A 26,243-nucleotide genomic window follows, 5' to 3' on the forward strand; every position below is an offset into this window, starting at 1 on the left:
GTCTATCACCAACTCCCGGAGTCCACCCAAACCCATGTCCATCAAGTCGATGATGCCATCCAACCATCTCATCCTCTGTCATCCCCTTCTCCTCCTGCCCTCAATCTTTCCCAGCATCAGTGTCTTTACCAATGAGTCAGCTCTTCGTATCAGGAGGCCAAAGTATTGGAGCTTCAGCTTCAACATCAGTCCTTCCAGTGAACACCCAGGACTGATTTCCTTTAGGATGGACTGGTTGGATCTCTTTGCACTCCAAGGGACTCTCAAGCGTCTTCTCCAACACCACAGTTCAAAAGCATCAATTCTTTGGTGCTCAGCTTTCTTTATAGTCCAACTCTCACATCCATACATGACCACTGGAAAAACCATAGCCTTGACTAGATAGACCTTTGTTGGCAAAATTTATGTGTGTGTGCATGCTAAGTCACTTCAGTCATGTCTGACTCTGTGACACTATGGATTGTAGCCCATCAGGCTCCATGTCTACGGGATTCTCCAGGCAATATCTATTTTATACTTAGTATCAATAGTGTAGGGCTTCTGAGTCTGGTGGCTGAGGCAGTAAAGAATCCGCCTGCAATGCAAGAGATCCTTGGGTTGGGAAGATCCCCTGGAGGAGGGTATGGCAACCCACTCCACAATTCTTTCCCGGAGAATCCCCATGGACAGAGGAGCCTGGCAGGCTACAGTCCATGGGGTTGCAAAGAGTCGGATACGACTAAGCGCACAGCACAGCACATCAATAGTGTCTATATGTCATATATGTCAATCTCAATGTCCCAATTCATCCCACTCTTCGTTTCCCCTCTTAGTATCCATGTGATGTTCTCTAGGTTGATGTCTCTACTTCTGCTTTGCAGTAAGTTCATCACTACCATTTTTTCTAGATTCCACATATAAGTGATGTTATACTGTATTTGTTTTTCTCTTTCTGATTTCTCTTTCTGATTTACTTCACTCTACATAACAATCCTATTTCAAATCCTAAAAGATGATGCTGTGAAAGTGCTGCATTCAATATGCCAGCAAATTTGGAAAACTCAGCAGTGGCCACAGGACTGGAAAAAGTCACTTTTCATTCCAATCCCAAAGAAAGACAATGCCAAAGAATGCTCAGACTACCACACAATTGCACTCATCTCACTAGCAAAGTAATGCTCAAAATTCTCCAAGCCAGGCTTCAACAACACGTGAACGGTGAACTTCCAGATGTTCAAGCTGGTTTTAGAAAAGGCAGAGGAACCAGAGATCAAATTGCCAACATCCACTGGATCATTGAAAAAGCAAGAGAGTTCCAGAAAAACATCTATTTCTGCTTTATTGGCTATGCCAAAGCCTTTGACTGTGTGCATTACAATAAACTGTGGAAAATTCTAAAAGAGCTGGGAATACCAGACCATGTGACCTGCCTCTTGTGAAATCTGTATGCAGCTCAGGAAGCAACATTTAGAACTGGACATGGAACAACACACTGTCTCCAAACAGGAAAAGGAGTACGTCAAGGCTGTATATTGTCACCCTGCTTATTTAACTTATATGCAGAGTACATCATGAGAAACGCTGGGCTGGATGAAGCACAAGCTGGAATCAAGATTGCTGGGAGAAATATCAGTAACCTCAGATATGGAGATGACATCACCCTTATGGCAGAAAGTGAAGAAGAACTAAAGAGCCTCTTGGTGAAAGTGAAAGAGGAGAGTGAAAAAGTTGGCTTAAAGCTCAACATTCAGAAAACAAAGATCATGGCATCCAGTCCCATCACTTCATGGCAAATAGATGGGAAAACAGTGGAAACAGTGGCTGACTTTATTTTTTTGAGCTCCAAAATCACTGTAGATGGTGACTGCAGTCATGAAATTAAAAGATGCTTACTCCTTGGAAGAAAAGTTATGACCAACCTAGACAGCATATTAAAAAGCAGAGACATTACTTTGCCAACAAAGATCTATCTAGTCAAGGCTATGGTTTTTCCAATAGTCATGTATGGATATGAGTTGGACTATAAAGAAAGCTGAGCACCAAAGAATTGATGCTTTTGAACTGTGGTGTTGGAGAAGACTCTTGAGAGTCCCTTGCACTGCAAGGAGATCCAACCAGTCCATCCTAAACGAAATCAGTCCGGAATGTTCATTGGAAGGACTGATGCTGAAGCTGAAGCTCCAGTACTTTGGCCACCTGATGATGTGAAGAACTGACTCATTTGAAAAGACCCTGATGCCGGGAAAGATTGAAGGCGAGAGGTGAAGGGGACGACAGATGATGAGTTGGTTGGATGGCATCGCCAACTCAGTGAACATGAGTTTGAGTAATCTCTGGGAGTTGGTGATGGACAGGGAGCCCTCTTGTGCTACAGTCAATGGGGTCGCAAAGAGTCGGACATGACGAGCGACTGAACTGAACTAAACCGAACATAACAATCTCTAGGTCTATCCATGTCTCTGCAAATTTCACAACTTTATTCTTTTATGGCTGAGTAATATTCCATTTTATATATGTACAACATCTTCTCTATCCATTCCTCCTGTCAGGACATTTAGGTTGCTTCTGTGTCCTGGATGTTGTAAATAGTGCTGCAGTGAACATTAGGATGAATGTGACTTTTTGAATGATGATTCTCTCCAGGTATGTGCCCAGGAGTGGGATTGCTGAGTCATACGATAGTTCTATTTTTAGTTTTTTGAGGAACCTCCATACTCTTCTCCATAGTAGTTGTGCCAATTTACATACCCATATGTAGGAGGATTCCCTTTTCTGCACATTCTCTCCAGCATTTATTATTTGTAGATTTTTTTAATGATAGACATTCTGACTGGTGTGAAGTAATACCTGACTGCAGTTTTGCATCTCTCTAGTAATTAGTGATGTTGAACATCTTTTCATGTATTTGTTAGCCATCTGTATGTCTGGAGAAATGTCTGTTTAGGTCTTTTTCCCATTTTTCAATTGGGTTGTTTGGTTTGTTGATATTGAGTTATTTGTGCATTTTGAAGATTAGTCGCCTGTTAGTTGTTTCATTTTAGTTGCAAATATTTTCTCCCATTCTGACAGTTGTCTTTTTGTTCTGTTTATGGTTTCCTTTGCTATGCAAAGCCTTTTAAGTTTAATTGGGTCTTATTTGTTTATTTTTGTTTTTATTTTCTTTACTCTAGAAGGTTGGTCAAAAAAGATCTTGTTGCAATTTATGTCAAAGAATCTTCTGCCTATGTTTTCCTCTAAGAGTTTTATAGTCTGACAGAGAATTTAAATGCCATGATTAAAGTCCTCAAAGAATTAATTAACAAGATGTGTGTCTTGGCAGAGAAATGATAACAAAAACAAATGAAAATTCTACAGCTGAAAAAGTTAACAGCTGAAATTAAGAACTAGAGAATGAGTCTATCAGCACATTAGATCAATATAAAGTAGAAATAGTAAAATGGAAGATGAGAGGATAAATATTCCTCTATATACAAAAGCTAGTTACATGGTAAGTGCCTGGTTAACAATACTGTATAACAAAGTTTCCCCCCAAACTTAGCAGTTGAAGGAATTTTTTTTAATTTTGATCATAATTTCCTGGTCAGTAATTTGGGAAAGACTCAACTTGACAGTTCTATCTTTGGGGTCTTTCATGTGGTTGCACTTAGATGTTATCTGGGGCTGATATCTCTAAAGGTTTGATTGAACTATGGTTATGTAAGGAAATTCCCTGAAGTATTTTTTTTGTTGGGGAGATGGAGGGATAAAGGAGCATCCTATCTGCAACTTAATCCAGAAAGATTTTACATACTCAGGGGGGAAATGGGGCAGGAGAGGGACAAAGGAGGGGAGAGAGGGAAAGCTAGAGCAAGACAGAGAAAACTAGAGTGAGAGAGAGAGGGAGAGAAAAGAAAGAAGAATTAAAGCAAAATACTAACCTAACATTTGGGGAATCCAGATAAAGTTCAGAGAGAATTCACTCCTAGAAAACCTTCACTAAAGGAAATACTAGTAACATCAAACCCATAAAATGCCTAGGAGAAAACCTAGGTAAAGACATGCAAAACATCTGAGAGAAATTCAAGACCGAACTGAATGAAGGGATATATATTTTGCCAATGATTTGGGAAACTCAATGTTGTCAAAATAAATCATTCTCAAATTTATATACAGATTAAAGCTAACCTCAATAAAATTCCCTGATGCTTTTGTGTGTGTGAAACATGACAAGATGATTCAAAATTTATGTTGTTGTTCAGTCACTCAGTCATGTCTGACTCTTTGCAACCCCATGGACTGCAGCAGGCTAGGCTTCCCTATCCATCACCAACTCCCAGAGTTTACCTAAACTCATGTCCATTGAGTCAGTGATGCCATCCAACTATCTCATCTTCTGTTGTCCTCTTCTCCTCCTGCCTTCAAACCTTCCAAGCATCAGGGTCTTTTCTAATGAGTCAGCTCTTCACATAAGGTGGCAGAGTATCAGAGCTTCAGCTCAAAAATGTATACAAAATACAAAAACCAAGAATGACCAAGGCAGTTAGGAAGAACAGCAACAACATAACTTCTTTAGATTAAAGTTACCCAGACGTACTCTGTGTTTTTAGTCACTCAGTCATTTCTGATTCTTTGTGACCCAGTGGACTATAGCCCAACAAGCTCCTCTCTCCATGGGGACTCTCCAGGCCAGAATACTGGAGTGGGTTGCCATGCACTTCTCCAGGGGATCTTCCCAACCCAGAGATCAAACCCAGGTATCCCACCTTGCAGACAGATTCTTTACCATCTCAGCAACCAGGGAAGGTTCAAGATTTACTATAAAATTACAATAATTAAGAAAATGTGGTACAGCTGAAGGATAGACAAATGACACAGTGGAATAGAATAGAAAGTCTAAAAGAAGTACTCAAACATATGTGCCCTTCTGTTTATCACAAAGGTGGCACTGCAGTGGGGAATAGTCTTTCCAGAAAAAGATTTTCAGTCAACTGGATGCCCATATGAAAACATGACACTTGACCCTTATCCTACACAGTTATCAGTCCTAGAGGCACTGTATGATTACTTGCAAAATAAAAGTAATTACACTTCTGTGAGATACTCTCAGAGAATATTTTTGTGATTTTGGAGTGGACAAAATTCTTTCTAGAAGGATATAAGGAGCTCTATGGACTGGAACAAAGGACTGGTTCAAAACTGAGACAGGAGTACGTCAAGCCTGTATATTGTCACCCTGATTATTTAACTTCTATGCAGAACACGTCATGCAAAATGCTGGGATGGATGAAGCACAAGCTGGAGTCAAGATTGCTGGGAAACATATCAATAACCTCAGATATGCAGATGACACCACCCTTATGGCAGAAAGTGAAGAGGAACTAAAGAGCCTCTTGATGAAGGTGAAAGAGGTGAGTGAAAATGTTGGCTTAAAACTCAGCGTTCAGAAAAGGAAGATCATGGCATCTGGTCCCATCACTTCATGGCAAATAGATGGGGAAACAATGAAAACAGTGACAGACTTTATTTTCTTGGACTCTAAAATCATGGCAAATGGTGACTGCAGCCATGAAATTAAAAGATGCTTGCTCCTTGGGAGAAAAGCTATGACAAACCTAGATAGCATATTAAAAAGCAGAGATGTTACTTTGCCGACAAAGGTCCAACAAAGCTATAGTTTTTCCAGTAGTCATGTATGGATGTGAGAGTTGGACCATAAAGAAAGCTGAGCACTGAAGAATTGATGCTTGTGAACTGTGGTGTTGGAGAAGACTTTTGAGAGTCCCTTGGACTTCAAGGATATTAAACCAGTCAATCCTAAAGGAAATCAGTGCTGAATATTCATTGGAAGGACTGATGCTGACGTTGAAACTCTAATACTTTGGCCACATGATGGGAAGAACTGACTCATTGGAAAAGACCCTGATGCTGAAAAATACTGAAGGCAGGAGAAGGAGATGACAGAGAATGACATGATTGGGTGGTATCACCAACTCAATTGATATGAGCCTGAGCAAGCTGCGGGAGATGATGAAGGACAGGGAAGTTTGATGTGCTGCAGTCCATGGGATTGCAAAGAGTTGGACATGACTGAGTGACTGAACTGAACTGACTGACTGAAGGAGCACTACATGTACAGTAAAAAAGGTGAATGAATTCACTTAAGATTAGTAACTTGACTCATTGAAGTACACCATACCATTAAGAAAATTAAAATATAAGACAGAATTAAACACACAAAAAACATAATAAATATTTATTCCAAAAGTCATCATCATGGTAACTTGCACTACTGTATTTGTAATAGTCAAAACCTGGCAACAAACTCAAATTTCTGCCACTAGTTGAATGGATCAATGCATGGTCAGGTGATCATTCAAAGGAATACTCTATAGTAATCAAATTGAATACAATGTTGCCATAAACAACATCAGGAGTGAGAAATTAGACACGAAAGAAAACATTCTGTATGGTTATACATAAAGTTTAAAAACTGACAAAATATTCTATGGCAGTACAAGTCTTAGGTAGTCAGTCTTCCCTGGAGAGGAGGAGGACACAGCTATTGGGAGGCGATAGTGACTCTGTGGTGCTGTGAATGTTCTCTTTGTAGAGCTGGGTTGGGGAACATGATCTAGGTATACACTTATTGTTTGTACTTTGTTCTCTATTATTGTCCTTAAATAATAATGTTTCATAAAAATATTATTCATCTAAGCATTTCTTTCCCTGACATAGCACTTCTTAGCACTTCTTTCCCCTGAAAAAATGAGTGAACAATGAGAAGGTTATGGAGCAGGACCTTACGGAGCCTTCTCAGGACAGACCACCCTCATGTCCTGCACCTGCTTCTGTCTGTAGAAAAGCCTTAGCCAAAGAATAAATCTAATCACAGAAATGAAAATTTTTTCAGAAACAAAGGAAAACAGTCAAATAGGATAAAATAATAATAGTTTAGCCCTAAACAAAGTCAAGGATTTTTAGTTCCTCCTCATGGGCTATAGCTAACATTCTGAGCCATATCCTTTGAGCTGTTTTGCAGATGCTGAAATCCCAACCAGGAGGTAGAAGTAAATTACATGATGACCAGACTAGTGGGGTGCCATTTCCTTCTTCAGGGGATCTTCCCACCCCAGGGATCAAACCTGAGTCTCTTCCATTGTAAGCAGATTCCTTACCATCTGAGTCAACAGGGAAGCCCTTCTTCATCTTACACAATTCCAATAATTGGCCTCAAGGAAGTGGGAACAAACCAACACTAGAACTGATGATTAACTGTATTTCAAACAATAAAGGTGACACTGATCAGACCTATTTCAAGATGATTGTCAGAGCTAGCTGTGCTATTCTGCAGTAACCTCTCCCCTACCTCCACCTGTGCACTCCTGAAATTCCCATTTAAAAACTCTTGTCCCTGATCAGCAAGGGGGAGCTGGTTCTTTGGTACATTAGTCCTCTGTCTCCCCAGAACTGCTGGTTTTCTCAAAAAAGCTATCTTTAATTTTACCCCATGCTAATCTCTCAGGATTGGATTCTTGAGTAATGAGCAGTTGAAACCTGAGTTCAATAATTTCACTACAGAATATCTTCCTTTCTAAGCCTGTTTTCCCTTACTCTCTGCTTTGGGGAAATTTCACCCCAGGAGCATCCTAAGTATAGTAGCCCTTCCCTGTCTTACCTGAGCAGATCACAGAGGCCATGTTGCCATGGGAACAGTCAGGAACACCCAGGGTAGTCACAGGGCATTTCCACAGGAAGGACTCAGTCCCTGAGCAGTGAAATCGGGCTTTCCAGAGTTGATCACTTCCTTCTGTTCCATTTGGGGTGGAGATGGCGACTCCACAGCCGAGCTGACGACAGACAACATTGGCATTGGCCAGACTCCAGTGGGAGGCACAGAGAGCTCTCCAATGTCCAGAAATATTCATCTCCACCTGCCCCTCACACTGAGAGGTGCCATTTTTCATGAGCCGGACTTCTGTGTACACTGATAGAAAAAGACAGGATTTCAGCACAATCTGATTTCTTTTTTAGCTTGAACTGAGTGTACACAGAGGTTAAGTCCTGATGTGCATCTCACCTGAACAGACAACCTGAGCAGCTCCACTGGGGTGACATGTGCCCCCTGGACAGGGCACTCTGGGGCAGGACCAGAGCTCAGGCTCCTCCCCCTCACACCTGAACTCTTCAGCCCAGACCTGGCCATCGGACTCTCTGAATGGCACATGTCCCAGGACAGACACAGCCTTGCCACATCCCAGCTCTGCACAGATGACCTGGGCAGTGGGGAGTGTGAAGTTTCCATCAGACACTGGGGTCCAGGCTTCTCCAGAATGCACTTCTACTCGCCCTGAGCAGGGTCCAACCCCTCCAGCCAGACGCACAAATCCTAAGAGAAACAAAGAACAACAAACGCAGTGAGTGTTCATGAACCTGGCTTGACAATTGGAAACAACATTCACAGGCATGAGATGGTGTGAAAGTTTTTCTTTCCAACAGTGGAATAAGAGGGGATAAGAAGAGAGAATTTGACTGTCATTGTCAAACTGCATTTTCATGAACAAGTTTCTGAAGAGATATCCAGAAGGATTGAAGAATCAGTTTGGAATGGCTGAATCCTGAGAATATATATTGGTTAGGAACGTTAATTCCTATCTGGGGCGTGGAAACTACAGTGCCCAAAGAAACTGCACAGTGGTAGTCATTCAAACGTGGGTGCAGAGCTGAAGTGAGAGTGAAAAAGGTCCATGGGGTTCAAGAGCTTACAGGCCTAAGAGCCAGAGAAGTTTAGAAGTTTAGAGGACCATCCTGAGATTTCTGGGGCTAAACTTCTGGCCAGTATTCTCTCAGAGCCAATATTCAAGTCACTGAAGACAGGGAATATCACACAGGCTGGATCTGAGTGCAGGTATTATAATCTAATTGTGAAAGAAGTTGTCCACAGGTAAGTTTAGAAATGACAAAAGCTCAGAGAGTCATAGGAGAGGGAGGGAATGGTCCTAGCCATCTTTCTTAAAAACCTAGGATTTATCAAGACACCTGGGAGAAAGTGAGGTCTCAGTGGGATTATGCAAGAGAATTGAGTTAGTTGATTACTTCATACTAGATATGAGATTCTCAGCAAATGTGAAAGAGTAATGATAATTTAATGTATTCTAACCTTATCTATATGCTAACTGCATATGCCTTTCCTATTTGGATTTCTGAGATAAGAAGCCAGCAAGGTATAAAAAAGGAGAATGAGAGGAAGAGAGCAGACAGCAAACAACCCATGTATGCTTTCAGTTCAGTTCAGTTCAGTTCACTTCAGTCGCTCAGTCGTGTCCAACTCTTTGTGACCCCATGAATCACAGCACGCCAGGCCTCACTGTCCATCACCAACTCCCTGAGTTCACCCAAACTCGTGTGCATCGAGTCAGTGATGCCATACAGCCATCTCATCCTCTGTCATCCCCTTCTCCTCCTGCCCTCAATCCCTCCCAGCATCAGGGTCTTTTCCAATGAGTCAACTCTTCGAATGAGGTGGCCAACGTATTGGAGTTTCAGCCTCAGCATCAGTCTTTCCGATGAACACCCAGGACTGGTGTGTCCAAGGGACTCACAAAAGTCTTCTCCAGCACCACAGTTCAAAAGCATCAATTTTTCAGCGCTCAGCTTTCTTCACAGTCCAACTCTTACATCCATACATGACCACTGGAAAAACCACAGCCTTGACTAGGTGGAACTTTGTTGACAAAGTAATATCTCTGCTTTTTAATATGCTATCTAGGTTGGTTACTAGGTTGCTGTCTAGGAAGGTTACTTTCCCTCCAAGGAGTAAGTGTCTTTTAATATATACTTTAGAGATTTCTAAACTGCAAAAGCCTCAATAGGAATGAAACATAGAAAGATTTGGGGGTGAAAAAGACTCGTTCAACGAGATTTTAACACTTTTTATCCCCTGTGCTCCTCCCATTTGCCACCTAACCCTGCTACCCTTTCCCATTTCTCCCAAAGCAGAAAAGAAAAAAAAAAAAAGCTTAAGAGCTACAAATAAATGGAAAGGAGATTCCAAAAGGAGATAACTCCTGTAGGGAATGAGGTGGAATGAGTGGCAGGTTAAACAGGGAGTGGATGACATATGAGAGACAGACCAAAGAAAAGACTGATGATAATGATTTCATCCTTCAGAGCCCATATTTTGGACAGAGAAAAGGTAATCCAATAGGGGAAAACCTGCACATCATAAAGAACAACTTTTTAAATAATTTTCCTGGTTTCTGAGTGTGCTCATAATTATTTATGTACATGGTGGAATTTGTTCTGATGAAAGACTCTGATTGCATAAGTTTGTGAACTTTGAAGCCTCAAAAAGAATGATGTAACAGAATAAAAATCTACTATAGAGAGCAGGTGGAGAAAGCAATGGCAACCCACTCCAGTGTTCTTGCCTGGAGAATCCCAGGGACGGCGGAGCCTGGTGGGGTCACACAGAGTCAGAGATGACTGAAGCAACTTAGCAGCAGCAGCAGAAGCATAGAGAGCAGGAGAGAACAGAAAAGGCACTGCAGAAATTAAAGAACTGAAGGATTAGCTTGACCACTCATACAAGATAGCATATTCAAAAGCAGAGACATAACTTTGCCAACAAAGGTCCATCTAGTCAAGGCTATGGTTTTTCCAGTAGTCGTGTATGGATGTGTATTAAGAAAGCTGAGCGCCGAAGAATTGATGCTTTTGAACTGTGGTGTTGGAGAAGACACTTGAGAGTCCCTTGGACTGCAAGGAGAACCAACCAGTCCATTCTAAAGGAGATCAGCTCTGGGTGTTCTTTGGAAGGAATGATGCTAAAACTGAAACTCCAGTACTTTGGCCACCTCATGTAAAGAGTTGACTCATTGGAAAAGACTCTGGTGCTGGGAGGGATTGGCAGGAGAAGAAGGGGACGACAGAGGATGAGATGGCTGGATGGCATCACCAACTCGATGGACGTGAGTTTGAGTGAATTCCGGGAGTTGGTGATGCACAGAGAGGCCTGGCGTGCTGCAAATTCATGGGGTCGCAAAGAGTCGGACATGACTGAGCGACTGAACTGAACTGAACTGATGTGAATGAGTAAAGATATTAAATATAATTAAGATATATCCTTGTCTGGTCTCTTGCTGTGTAGACATCTTGTGTCCTTAGGCACACATAGCATCTTCCACACCACACCTGGACTTTCAGTGCTGTTCAGAGAACCTCACAGTTGCCTTCATCAGCTCCCATTGCCATTCCCCTTCCTCCCAGCTACTATAAAAGCTGTTCCACCTTCTTCAAAAATTACATTTGTCCTCTTGCTCCAAATAAGCCCCCAAACACAAGTCTCTTATATCATTGAAATCATCAAATATAAACTACATAATCTCTTATCATAAAACACAGAAATTCATGTTTTATTACCTCCACCTTTGACTTGCCAGTGTATGGCTAAGTGTTCCTCCAAAGTTTGCATTTATACAGATATCTTAAAGGAAAAATTGGGGAAAGAGACTTTTCTAGTAACAATGAAAGAATATAAGACTCAGAACATTTCATTCACAGTTCTCTAGTTCTACCATCAAAGAACTATGAACATTTACATCTAAATTTACAAAGGAAACTTGAAATCTGCCACAAATCCATAAGAATCTCTGATTTGTTAAATAATATCCCTTTAGGGATCATCTCTATATATGTAAATTATATCCTTCTATAGTAAGAGTAACCTCCACTCCTACTAGCTTAGTGCAAAATAATGTCTCATATTGTTTGTACAGAAACAACTCCACCCAGGAAAGTGCATCCTCATTTGTGTCCCTGCCTCTCATAGCCTCCCTGTGCAAAGAGAATGTGTATGTGGCAGTTAGCAAATGTTTCACTCTTACAAAAAGTGAATTATGAAAAAAATTATGAGAATTTATTTTAATTGGGAGAATGAATAAAGCTATTTTACCGTCAGGTAAGTCCACTGGAGATGAAAAGAATAGCAGAGACTTATAAGAGGAAAGTATATGAAGCTCATCAATCATAGCCACAGTGCACTCAGGGAGGATGGGTAAGCGTCTCAGTCCTCTCTAGCCCACCTATCTCCCACTGCCCTGCTGATCAGACACCAGCTTTCTTGGAACTTTCCATTTTCTCAGCCTGTGGACAAAGAACTGACCATACCTGAGCAGATAACTCCTGCATCTTCTTGATGATTGCAGTTGTGTTGCTGCCATCCCCAGGTAGGGCACCTCCACACCTGGGACTCCTCTCCTCTGCAGGTCACTTCATCCAGCCAGATGGGCCCTGATCCCGTCCCGAAAGAGGAAGAGACAGTGGCGTCCAGGGCTTCTCCACAGCCTAGCTGCCTGCACACCACGCGGGCATCGTCCAGGTCCCAGCGGTCATCACAGATGGTGCCCCAGGAGCCCTGGTCAAGAATCTCCACTCTTCCGGAGCAGCGACCACCTCCGTCCACCAGGCGGATCTGTCTACTGTCTGAGCAGAGAGAAATGGGATACCAGGGGTTGGGAAGGGTTTTCTGTCCTGTGGGACCCCCACTTGAGCAGTAGGGGGCGCTCTCCTCTGAGGCTGCAGACCCTGCTGGTTCAGACAGGGAGTCGTTGCAATGGGGCAGCAGCTGGGTCTGGTTTTTTATACCAGTGGCAAGAGAATAATAAGGTTGAAAAATAGGAAGAAAATAAAACAGGAAGTATTAAGTTGAAAACACTCTAGTGAGTAGTCTGAGACAGAAGGTGGTACAAGGTCCTATCAGAGTTAACATTCTGATCTGTAGAGTTCTGCACAGCATCAGAGAAAGATTTACAGGAAATGTGAGTCTCTCTAACCGGAGCAGTTAAATGATTTCAGAGTCTCAGGAATGAGCTGGCAGCTGGATGGATTCCTTTCAAAGCACACATATTTTGATGCCGTTGACCTAAGAGTTAAAGGGGTTGATTAAAGGGAGTAGAGTCAGGAACTGGCCTTATCAGATGCCTCAGATAGCAATCATGAATCCTCTACCATTAGAATCCTTCTCCTTGGTACAGTCATTCAGAACTGAAAAACAAATGGATTCTGTGATATCTTGGTGTACCCCAGAATATTTCATTTGTGGTTCTAAGCTTCAGACTTCAGATCTGGATACTTACTTTCAAAGAATGTGATCTCTTTGAGTAGACTGAACAACTTTGCCTGAGAGATGATGTCAAGGAACATTGACACTGCCCAGATTCCACTGGAAATCATAGAATGTTGCTTCTTTTTTTTTAAAAAAAAAAACTTTACAATATTGTATTGGTTTTGCCAAATATCGAAATGAATCCGCCACAGGTATCCATGTGTTCCCCATCCTGAACCCTCCTCCCTCCCCATACCGTCCCTCTGGGTCATCCCAGTGCACCAACCCCAAGCATCCAGTATCGTGCATCGAACCTGGACTGGCGACTCATTTCATACATGATAGTATACATGTTTCAATGCCATTCTCCCAAATCTTCCCACCCTCTCCCTCTCCCACAGAGTCCATAAGAAGAATGTTGCCTCTTCTTCCAAAAAAATATAATCCGTCCTTGGAGTTTGTGTCAAGAATCTCTGTTATTCAAATTTTGGAGTTATGTGATCTTTAGGGGGAAATAGTGTGTATGTTTGCTTAGTCATTTCAGTCATGTTCAACTCTTTAAGACCCTATAAACTGTAGCCCACCAGGCTCCTCTGCCCATGGGATTCTCCAGGCAAGAATACTGGAGTGGTTGTCATGCCCTACTCCAGGGGATCTGCCTGACCCAGCGATCTAATCAGTGTCTCCAGCATTGCAGATGGATTCTTTACAGCTGAGCCACCAGCAAAATCTTCTAGTTCTATAACTGAGCAGAAATAAGTCACATTCCTGCAAGCCCTTGAACAAATAACATTAACAAGCTCACTGTACTCTCCTCTCCTTTTATACATAAAAGTGATGTAAAGAAAGGTTAAAGAATGTCTATCAATGTTGCACTTTAAGTAAATGAGGAAGTAGAGAATTAAACCTAAAATTTTCCACTTCCATGGAGAATGGAGGAATTCACAGCAGGCCAATGTGTTTTGCTGGGTCTTGCTGGACACAGCTTAAAAAGCTGAAAAATGTTTTTTAAGAAACAGTAAATGTTACTTTCCCAACAAAGGTCTGTCTAGTCAAGGCTATGGTTTTTCCAGTGGTCATGTATGGATGTGAGAGTTGGACTGTGAAGAAAGCTGAGTGCCGAAGAATTGATGCTTTTGATCTGTGGTGTTGGAGAAGACTCTTGAGAGTCCCTTGGACTGCAAGGAGATCCAACCAGTCCATTCTAAAGGAGATCAGCCCTGGGTGTTGTTTGGAAGGAATGATGCTAAAGCTGAAACTCCAGTACTTTGGCCACCTCATACGAAGAGTAGACTCATTGGAAAAGACTCTGATGCTGGGAGACATTCGGGCAGGAGGAAAAGGGGATGGCAGAGGATGAAATGGCTGCATGGCATCACTGACTCGATGGACGTGAGTTTGAGTGAACTCCGGGAGATGGTGATGGACAGGGAGGCCTGGCATGCTGCAATTCATGGGGTCGCAAAGAGTTGGACATGACTGAGGGATGAACTGAACTGAAATGTATTCAACATTTGTTGACACAACATGGACTAAATATGCTAAAATTCTAAAGAGTGGAGGTTATTTCAATATTAGCCAAGGATCTACAGCTTCTTTTTCTCTGGGAATTTGCTAATTCATTGCATAATTTAATGATTCAGAATCCGGGCTCGGGCAAGCAGAGGACTACTGTTGTGACAGGAAGCAGCATAATTTGGGGGCTACCTGGTGCTGGAGACAAAACTAGAGTCTTGAGAGCCTCTCTCACACAGCACGTTTTCTCCTCAAATATCTGCCCAGTATATAAGCTGTGAAGAACAGGAGGCTAAAGAACTACATAAAAAGACTTGGAAAGCAGAGTCTTTCTCATTCTCTTGGGTGCTGAGCGACCAAAGAATCCAGGCTCTGAACTGAACTCTCTGAAAGCCCCTGTCATAGGGACAGAAAAATCAGAGGTGGACTGGGTGCTACCAAAACTGCAACCCACACTTATTACAGCTCAGTTTTAGGTTATATTTAGATGTTTGAGTGATATACACCCCTTCCCCCTATCTGCCTAGCAAATCAAAGGGTAAATCCTTTCAGGTATTAGAAAATGTATCAGGAGTATCTTACTTTTTCATATATAATTAATAGCATTCAATAAAACATGACATGACATTTGACAAGTTAGGATAACATGACAAATGACCAAAGTGAAAAAAAGAGATAAGAGAATGCAGAGACACACATGATAGAAATGAATAAGGATTTTAACTACGATCAGTGTATTTAGGGGAAAAGAGAGAAGGGGAGAATATACAGGTAAAAAAATGAAAAAATTAACAAAAATCATAAACAAATAAAAATAGCAATGGAACCATCGCCAACCTAAAATAAAATGTCCAGGATTAAAAAGTGAATGAATAAGTCAAACAAATTTTAGATAGAACTTAGAATATAGTGATTTAGAGGAGTCCTAAAGATGAGAGATGAGAAGGAAAATAAAGAGTAGGAGAGGGAGAAGAGATACACAGACTGAGAGACAGAACTGCAGAAGTCATAGTTGAACATATAATAATAGAGAATTTCTTTTAATATAAACAAGAGTATGAAAACCCCCACTCCTAGTAAAGCTGTTGAAAACCAAAATGAAAAAGGAAAACCTGAAATAATAGCAGATTTATTTAATACGAAAGGAAGAAAAAAAAGAGAGAGAGAAAGGAACATAAAGCATGTGGATCAATTAAAAGCAAATGGCAGATACCAATACATCAATATCAGTAATTGCATTTACAGTGAATGGATTAAGATAAAACAAAACTGATGCAAATGTTACTTGCAAAACGATCACCTTATATTATGAAAACAAAGAAAGGTTGAAAGTAAAATGCTGGAAAAAAATGTACTAACTATAAGAAAACTGGAGTAACTTTATTGATGTCCCAGAAAGGAGACTTTAAGAAAAGATACACTAATTGACAGTAGTGCTGAGAGGGCATCAGAGGGCAGACAGACTGAAACCACAATCACAGAAACTAGCCAACCTGATCACATGGACCACAGCCTTGTCTAACTCAGTGAAACTAAGCCATGCTGTATAGGGCCAACCAAGATGGACAGGTCATGGTGGAGAGTTCTGACAAAATGTGGTCCACTGGAGAAGGGAATGGCAAACCACTGCAGTATTCTTGCCTTGACAACCCCATGAACAGTATGAAAAAGCAAAAACATAGGACACTGAAAGATGAATTCCCCAGGTCAGTAGGTGCCCAATTTGTTACTGGAGATCAGTGGAGAAATAACTCCAGAAAGAATGAAGGTAGGGAGCCAAGGCAAAAACAACACCCATTTGTGGATGTGACTGGTGATAGAAGCAACGTCCAATGGTGTAAAGAGCAATATTGCCTAGGAACCTGGAATGTTAGGTCCATGAATGAAGGGAAATTGGAAATGGTCAAACAGGAGATGGCAACAGTGAACGTCGACATTCTAGGAATCGGTGAACTAAAATAGACTGGAATAGGTGAATGTAACTCATATGACCATTATATCTACTACTGTGGGGAGGAATCACTTAGAAGAAATGGAGTAACCATCATAGTCAACAAAAGAGTCTGAGATGCAGTACTTGGGTGCAATCTCAAAAACAACAGAATGATCTCTCTGTTCGTTTCCAAGGCAAACCATTCAATATCACGGTAATCCAAGTCCATGCCCCAACCAGTAATGCAAAAGAAGCTGAAGTTGAATGGTTCTATGAAGACCTACATGACTTTTTAGAACTAACACCCAAAAAAAGATGTCCTTTTCATTATAGAGGACTGGAATGCAAAAGTATGAAGTCAAGAAACACCTGGAGTAACAGGCAAATTTGATCTTGGAGTACAGAATGAAGCAGGGCAAAGGCTAAGAGAGTTTTGCCAAGAGAACACACTGATCATAGCAAACACCCTCTTCCAACAACACAAGAGAAGACTCTACACATGGACTTCACCAGATGGCTGACACCGAAATCAGATTGATTATATTTTTGCAGCCAAAGATGGAGAAGCCCTATACAGGCAGCAAAAACAAGAACAGTAGCTGGCTGTGGCTCAGATCATGAACTCCTTATTTCCAAATTCAGTCTTAAGTTGAAGAAAGTGGGGAAAACCACTAGACCATTCAGGCATGACCTAAATCAAATCCCTTATGACTATACAGTGGAAGTGAGAAATAGATTTAAGGGACTAGATCTGATAGAGTGCCTGATGAACTATGGACAGAGGTTCGTGACACTGTACAGGAGACAGGAATCAAGACCATCCCCAAGAAAAAGAAATACAAAAAAGGAAAATGGCTGTCTGAGGAGGCCTTACAAATAGCTGTGAAAAGAAGAGAAGCAAAAAGCAAAGGAGATAAGGAAAGATATACCCATGTGAATGCAGGATGTCAAAGAATAGCAAGGAGAGATAAGAAAGCCTTCCTCAGAGATCAGTGCAAAGAAACAGAGGAAAACAACAAAATGGGAAAGACTAGAGATCGCTTCAAGAAAATTAGAGATAAAGGGAACATTTCATGAAAAGATGAGGTCAATAAAAGAAATGGTATGGACCTAACAGAAGTAGAAGATATTAAGAAGCGGTGGGAAGAATAAACAGAAGAACTGTACAAAAAAAGATCTTCATGACCAGATAATCACGATGGTGTGTGATCACTGACCTAGAGCCGGACATCCTGGAATGTGAAGTAGAGTGGGCCTTAGGGAGCATCACTACGAACAAAGCTAGTGGAGGTGATGGAATTCCAGTTGAGTTATTTCAAATCCTGAAAGATGATGCTGTGAAGGTGCTGCACTCAATATGCCAGCAAATTTGGAAAACTCAGCAGTGGCCACAGGACTGGAAAAGGTCAGTTTTCATTCCAATCCCAAAGAAAGGCAATGCAAAAGAATGCTCAAACTACCACACAATTGCACTCATCTCACACGCTAGTATAGCAATGCTCAAAATTCTCCAAGCCAGGCTTCAGCAATACATGAACCATGAAATTCCAGAGGTATAAGCTGGTTTTAGAAAAGGCAAAGGAACAAGAGATCACATTGCCAACATCTGTTGGATCGTTGAAAAAGCAAGAGAGTTCCAGGAAAACATCTATTTCTGCTTCATTGACTATGCCAAGCCTTTGACTGTGTGGATCACAATAAACTGTGGAAAATTCTTCAAGAGATGGGAATACCAGACCACCTAACCTGCCTCTTGAGAAACCTGTATGCAGGTCATAAAGCAACAGTTAGAACTGGACATGGAACAACAGACTGGGTCCAAATAAGAAAAGGACTACATCATGGCTGTATATTGTTATCCTGCTTATTTAACTTATATACAGAGTACCTCATGAGAAATGCTGGGCTAGATGAAGCACAAGGTGGAATCAAGATTGCTGGGAGACAAAGCAATCACCTCAGATATGCAGATGACATAACCCGTATGGCAGAAAGTGAAGAAGAACTAAAGAGCCTCTTGATGAAAGTGAAAGAGGAGAGTGAAAAGTTGGCTTAAAGCTCAACATTCAGAAAACTAAGATCATGGCATCCGGTCTCATCACTTCATGGCAAATAGATATGGAAACAGTGGAAACAGTGGCTGACTTTATTTTGGGGGCTCCAAAATCACGGCAGATGGTGACTGCAGCCATGAAATTAAAAGACACTTGCTCCTTGGAAGGAAAGTTATAATCAACCTAGACAGCATATTAAAAAGCAGAGACATTACTTTGCCAACAAAGGTCCATCTAGTCAAAGCTATGGTTTTTCTAGTAGTCATGTGTGGATGTGAGAGTTGGACTGTAAAGAAAGTTGAGCAACAGAGAATTGATTCTTTTGAACTGTGGTGTTGGAGAAGACTCTTGAGAGTCCCTTGGACTGCAAGGAGAGCCAACCAGTCCATCCTAAAGGAGATCAGTCCTGAGTGTTCACTGGAAGGACTGATGCTGAAGCTGAAACTCCAATATTTTGGCCACCTGATGTGAAGAGCTGATTCATTTCAAAAGACCCCGATGCTGAGAAAGATAGGGGGCAGAAGGAGAAGGGGATGACAGAGGATGAGATTGCTGGATGGCATCACTGACTCAATGGACATGAGTTTGGGTAAACTTTGGGAGTTGGTGGTGGACAGGGCAGCCTGGCATGCTACAGTCCATCGGGTCGCAAAGAGTTGGACACAACTGAGCAATTGAACTGAACTGAACTGAACACTAATTGAATTAAAGAGGGAATTTTCAAGATTATAATGAGATGCACCCTTAATAAAGATACAGACATCAAAATTCAAGAAAGGTAACAGAACATATTTTGAAATATACTTGACAGAATGAAAAGAAGAAATATGCAAAATCACAATCAAAATGGGGGATTTTTACTGTATCTTTTTCAATAGCATACAAACCAGACATACAAAAAAACAAAGAATACAGTAGATGTACAACAAAGTAATCAGCACATTTAACTAAGTAACACATAGAGCAATGCACCCAACAATGCAAGAGTTCACATTATTGTAAATGCACTAGGAACATTTATCAAAAATGACCACATAATAGGACAAAATATTTCACTCTTTGAATACATACAGAGTATTTACTCTGACCACATGGAATAAAATTAAGAATTAAAAAGAAAATATTGTTAGCCATCCCTATTTTGGGAAATTCAGCAACACCCTTCCAAAAAACACCTGAGTCTGGGAATAAATTTAAAATTTACCAAATATTGTGAAATAATGATAATAAAAATACAATAATAATGATAATAAACACAAAATAATGATATTATCATAAATTCTTCTAATGAAACTCAAGTAGGGCCTAAGGGACATTTATACCCTAGATTTAGTGAAGAGGAAAGACCGAAAGTGAAAAAAAATGTAAGCTTCAATTAAGAAACTATGAGATAAGAAAAAAATATAGAATGTTGGGGTTAATTAAAAAAGGAATAATAATGAATGGAAAAGAAGTTAAGTATAAGATGGAAAACATAGGAAAAAACCCTTTAAACATGGCTCATTGAAAATTGATGAACACTGATCAATACCAATGAAGAGCAGAGAGTAAATGAAGTTAACAATACCAAGAATGAAAAGGGACATCACTACAAATCATACAGATTTTTTGGTCATAGTTTTTGTGTTGTTGTTTGTTTTTGGCTGTGCTGTGGCTCGGGGGATCTTAGTTCCCAGGTCAGGGATTGAACCTGGACCCATGACAGTGAAAGTCCAGAGATTTAACCCCTGGATTGCATAGCTTTATTAATAAAATTTATACATTTCATGTGGATAAGTACACAAAAAGTGTCAATTTCTCCACAGCCTTGCAAACACGTAGGTATCTTTAAAAAAAAAAAAAACACAGTCATTCTGACATGTGTGAGATGATATCTCTTTCTGGTTTTGATTTACATTTCCCTGATGATTGACAATGTCAACCATTTTTCATACACCCACTGGCCATTTGTATGTCTTCTTTAGAGAACTGTCTATTCAAGCCCCTGGCCAATTTTTCAAATGAGTTATTAGGTTTTGGATTTTTTTTTTCTTGAGTTGCAGGAATTCCTTATTTGTTTGGAAATTAATACCTATATAATTTGTGCTAGCTTGCTTTTTCACTCTGTTGATGTTTCCTTTGGCTTGAAGAAGATTTTTAGTTTGATATATTCCCACTTGTCTATTTTTGCTTTGTTGCCTGTACTTTTGACATCATATCCATGAAATCATGAAGCAATGTGTTTTTATTTTGTGATGAAGCTATCACATATCTAAAATGTAATTTTTATCTGGCGATGATATTATACAATCACACATAGTAAAATAATTTCAGATAAATAAATGAATTCAAAATTAGGTTTTGAATATTCTTTAGTGGAACTGTAAAATTATTTGCAGGAAATAAAACTTGATTCAATATTATTTTGAGATTAAGAATGGCATATGAAGCATTTCATTAAAGGCATTATAGATTTGATAACATACCCCCCCCATTCACATATTAACCTTAAACATATATGCAAAAAATGGGGGAAATATTTACAAAAATATTTAAGAAAAAGTAAGTGATGTTTCTTTATAAGACTATAAAGAAAGCTGAGCACTGAAAAATTGATGCTTTTGAACTGTGGTGTTGGAGAAGACTCTTGAGAGTCCCTTGGACTGCAAGGAGATCCAACCAGTCCATCTTAAAGGAGATCAGTCCTGAGTGCTCATTGGAAGGACTGATGCTGAAGCTGACACAACTGAGTGACTGAACTGAAGTGATGTTGGTTTATAAAGGATTCCTATAAATAAATAAAAAATTTTAAAACAGTCTAGAGGAAAAAAAATATTGTCATGAAAGATATCATAAAACTGTAATATAGGAAAGAAGATAATATTTTTGTATACAGTGTTTGTGAAAGTCGCTCACTCATGTCCAACTCTTTACGACCCCATGGAGTATACAGTCCATGGAATTCTCCAGGCCAGAATACTGGAGTGGGTAGCCTTTCCCTTCTCCAGGGGTCTTCCCAAGCCAGGGATCGCACCTAGGTTTCCCACATTGCAGGCAGATTCTTTACCTGCTGAGTCATCAGGGGAGCCCAAGAATACTGGAGTGAGTAGCCTATCCCTTCTCCAGTGGATCTTCCTGACCCAGGAATCAAACCGGGGTCTCCTGCATTGTAGGCAGATTCTTTTTACCAGCTTAGATACCAGGGAAGCCCTAATGTGGATTTAAAAAAAAAAAAAAAAAAAAAGCACAATGCATGTTCTTATGTCAAGACTATGAAGAGAATAATACTCTTTTAAAATTAATTATTTATTTGGTTGTCCTGGGTCTTAGTTGCAGCATGCAAATTCTTACTTGTGGGATCAAAAGAAAAAAAATTGTAACTACATGTGGTGATGGATATCACTGGACGCGTGGTGATGATTTACCAATATGTCCCTTATGATTATATAGTGGAAGTTAGAAATAGATTTAAGGGCCTATATCTGATAGATACAGTGCCTGATGAACTATGAAATGAGGTTCATGACATTGTACAGGAGACAGGGATCAAGACCATCCCCATGGAAAAGAAATGCAAAAAAGCAAAATGGCTGTCTGGGGAGGCCTTACAAATAGCTGTGAAAAGAAGAGAAGTGAAAAGCAAAGGAGAAAAGGAAAGATATAAGAATCTGAATGCAGAGTTCCAAAGAATAGCAAGAAGAGATAAGAAAGCCTTCCTCAGAGATCAATGCAAAGAAATAGAGGAAAACAACAGAATAGGAAAGACTAGAGATCTCTTCAAGAAAATTAGAGATACCAAGGGAACATTTCATGAAAAGATGGGCTCGATAAAGGACAGAAATGGTATGGACCTAACAGAAGCAGAAGATATTAAGAAGAGATGGCAAGAATACACAGAAGAACTGACAAAAAAGATCTTCACGACACAGATAATCACGATGGTGTGATCACTGACCTAGAGCCAGACATCCTGGAATGTGAAGTCAAGTGGGCCTTAGAAAGCATCACTACGAACAAAGCTAGTGAAGGTGATGGAATTCCAGTTGAGCTATTTCAAATCCTGAAAGATGATGCTGTGAAAGTGCTGCACTCAATATGCCAGCAAATTTGGAAAACTCAGCAGTGGCCACAGGACTGCAAAAGGTCAGTTTTCATTCCAATCCCAAAGAAAGGCAATGCCAAAGAATGCTCAAACTACCTCACAGTTGCACTCATCTCACACGCTAGTAAAGTAATGCTCAAAATTCTCCAAGCCAGGCTTCAGCAATATGTGAACCGTGAACTTCCTGATGTTCAAGCTGGTTTTAGAAAAGGCAGAGGAACCAGATATCAAATTGCCAACATCGCTGGATCATCAAAAAAGCAAGAGAGTTCCAGAAAAACATCTATTTCTGCTTTATTGACTGTGCCAAAGCCTTTGACTGTGTGGATCACAATAAACTGTGGAAAATTCTGAAAGAGATGGGAATACCAGACCACTGATCTGTCTCTTGAGAAATTTGTATGCAGGTCAGGCAGCAACAGTTAGAACTGGACATAGAATAACAGACTGGTTCCAAATAGGAAAAGGAGTACATCAAGGCTGTATATTGTCACCCTGCTTTTTTAACTTATATGCAGAGTACCTCATGAGAAACACTGGACTGGAAGAAACACAAGCTGGAATCAAGATTGCTGGGAGAAATATCAGTCACCTCAGATATGCAGATGACACCATCCTTATGGCAGAAAGTGAAGAGGAACACAAAAGCCTCTTGATGAAAGTGAAAGTGGAGAGTGAAAAAGTTGGCTTAAAGCTCAACATTCAGAAAACGAAGATCATGGCATCCGGTCCCATCACTTCGTGGGAAATAGATGGGGAAACAGTGGAAACAGTGTCAGACTTTATTTTTTGGGGCTCCAAAATCACTGCAGATGGTGACTGCAGCCATGAAATTAAAAGACGCTTACTCCTTGGAAGGAAAGTTATGACCAACCTAGATAGCATATTCAAAAGCAGAGACATTACTTTGCCAACAAAGGTCCATCTAGTCAAGGCTATGGTTTTTCCTGTGGTCATGTATGGATGTGAGAGTTGGACTGTGAAGAAGGCTGAGTGCTAAAGAATTGTGTTGGAGAAGACTCTTGAGAGTCCCTTGGACTGCAAGGAGATCCCACCAATCCATTCTGAAGGAGATAAGCCCTGGGATTTCCTTGGAAGTAATGATGCTAAAGCTGAAACTCCAGTACTTTGGCCACCTCATGGGAAGAGTTGACTCATTGGAAAAGACTCTGATGCTGGGAGGGATTGGGGGCAGGAGGAAAAGCGGACGACAGAGGATGAGATTGCTGGATGGCATCACTGACTCGATGGACGTGAGTCTGGGTGAACTCCGGGAGTTCGTGATGGACAGGGAGGCCTGGCGTGCTGCGTTTCATGGGGTCGCAAAGAGTCGGATACGACTGAGCGACTGAACTGAACTGAAGAAAAACATAAACACTATGTTTTACACTTAGAACTAATATAATGTTACAAGAATTACATCTCAATTAAAAATTTTAACAAACAAGATTGGAATATGTAGATAAAAAATAATTTCATCCTTACCTCATTTAGGCTTCTCTGGTGGCTCAGACAGTAAAGAATCTGACTGCAGTGTGGGAGACTCACTTGTGATACCTAGGTTGGGATGAGCCCCTGGAGAAGGGAATGGAAACCCATTCCAGTATTCTAGCCTGGAGAATTCCGTGGACAGAGGAGCCTGGCAGGCTACAGTCCATGCAGACACAAAGAGTCGGACACTAGCATTTTCACTTAATGTCATTTTGTGGACCCAAACTAAACTCATCACTTAGATTTTAAAATATCAAATCTCACTGGATCCTACAGGGTTGGGACAGACACACAGAAACATACAGTAAATCACCTGCACACCAGATATAGGCTTCCTCCTTTGGAGAGCATGAGTTGTAATTCCAAGGGTCAGAAGGACACTGCCAGAGAGAGGTGTCAGTTTTCTGACACCGGATTCCATCCACCCACTGGGGTCTAGAACCTTCTCTAAGAGCAACAGAAGAGTTGAGGGTTCCACTGTCCCCACAGCCAAGCTGTCTGCAGATCACGGACACAGTGATGTCTTCCATGGGGCTGCGGCAGACACTACCCCAGGTCCCGTTGTAGAAAACTTCCAGCCACCCAGCACACTGCTGGTCCTCACTCACCATCCTGAGGGCCAGGAACTCTAAGGTTGAAAGAGAGGAAACAGGACACAATGAAAACTTTGCTGCATGTTCTAGGTTTTCCTTTCTTCTAGAAATGGTAAACATTCATCTCTGACCTTGTTCAAGAGATACCCACTAGATGACAAGACTGACATTGCCTCCCTTTTAACTGACTTTGTCCATTTGTATCTGTCTTTCTATTTCTACCACAATGGTGTAGTGGATATGAACTGAGAGGAAGACCAAACTGTGTGGGCGCTAGTCAGGGAGGGACAGCTGAATTCTGCTTCCTAACAAAATCTTTGAAGAGTATGTTAAGGGATGTGATGTGGATATTAGGGAGATAGGCAGAATAATTAACCCAAAATGTCCACATCCCAATCTCTGCAATCTGTGAATATGTTACCATAGCTGAGAAAAAGGATTTACAGATGTGATTAAGATAAGGACCTTGGGATGGTGAGATTAAGCTAGAATATTGTATGAACAATGTGAGCCCAGTCTGAGCACATCCTTAGACCCACTATCCTTAAACATGGAATACATTTCTTAGCTCTGCCTAGAGAGAGAAATGTGACTCTGGATAATATCTGGAGGCCTGTAGCATTGCTGGTCTGATAATGGATGAAGGAGGCTGTGAACCAAGGGATGTAGGCAGTTTCTAGAAGCTTGAGAATTCCATGGACAGAGGGGCAGGGCAGGATACAGTCCATGGGATCGCAAAGAGTCAGACACGACTGTGGGACTAACTTTCTTTTTTTTTTTTATCTAGAAGATTGAAAAGACAAGAAATAGATTCTCCCCCAGAGCCGCAGAAGTGATGCAGCCCTGCTGAAGCCTTGATCCAGGCCCAGGGAGATCCCTGCTGGACATGTAAGCTACAGAAGTGTAAGGAAATAAATACATGTTGTTGTAACCCACTAATTGGTAAATTGTTACTGAAGCAAAAGGAAACTATTACTATGGATTTAAAACTTCTGTATGTAACTGGAGAGAGCCCTGCTTTCAAGAAAAACTGTAAAAAACGGCTCTGCCAGGAAACACTGCTGAGAAGAAAGGACCAGATCCTCAGCTGCTGCGGGAGGAAGTGAAAGCACCTCGTCTTCACGTCTGCTGGAAAGACAGGCTCCATGGGAGGAAGCCTCCTTCTCTGGTCCTTTAGGCATCTCTCCCTCAGGGCTCAGACCCCGTCCTCCAGGGCCCCACCCCTCCCCCACCTGTGGACAGTGTGCAGCGCAGACCTGAGCAGATGACCCCCGCGTCCTGCTTGTGTCTGCAGTCGTGCCGCCCCCAGCCCCGGGAAGGGCACTTCCACACTTGGGACTCCTTTCCTGTGCAGTTCAAGTTGTCCAACCAGATGGGCCCTGATCCTGCCCCGAAGTGAGCAGACCCCACGGCATTGAGGGCTTCTCCACAGCCCAGCTGCCTGCACACCACGCGGGCATCGTCCAGGTCCCAGCCGTCATCACAGATGGTGCCCCAGGAACCCTGGTCGAGGATC

At 41.3% G+C, this 26,243-nt stretch overlaps 1 protein-coding gene across 1 annotated transcript in view; it reads right to left on the minus strand.

Annotated features, from left to right (window-relative positions):
- Positions 1-24,133, minus strand: part of LOC129619403 (antigen WC1.1-like) — a 37,754-nt gene extending 13,621 nt beyond the window's left edge. The window contains exons 1-4 of the mRNA XM_055534885.1: positions 24,129-24,133; positions 12,124-12,308; positions 8,036-8,344; positions 7,634-7,942 (exon numbers count right to left, since the gene is read on the minus strand). Coding sequence (XP_055390860.1) covers positions 7,634-7,942; positions 8,036-8,344; positions 12,124-12,308; positions 24,129-24,133 — 808 coding nt within the window. The remainder of the gene's footprint in view (positions 1-7,633; positions 7,943-8,035; positions 8,345-12,123; positions 12,309-24,128) is intronic.
- Between the last annotated feature and the right edge of the window lie 2,110 nt (positions 24,134-26,243).

The sequence above is a fragment of the Bubalus kerabau genome, chromosome 1, assembly GCF_029407905.1.
Source record: "Bubalus kerabau isolate K-KA32 ecotype Philippines breed swamp buffalo chromosome 1, PCC_UOA_SB_1v2, whole genome shotgun sequence".
Taxonomy (NCBI): Eukaryota; Metazoa; Chordata; class Mammalia; order Artiodactyla; family Bovidae; genus Bubalus; species Bubalus kerabau.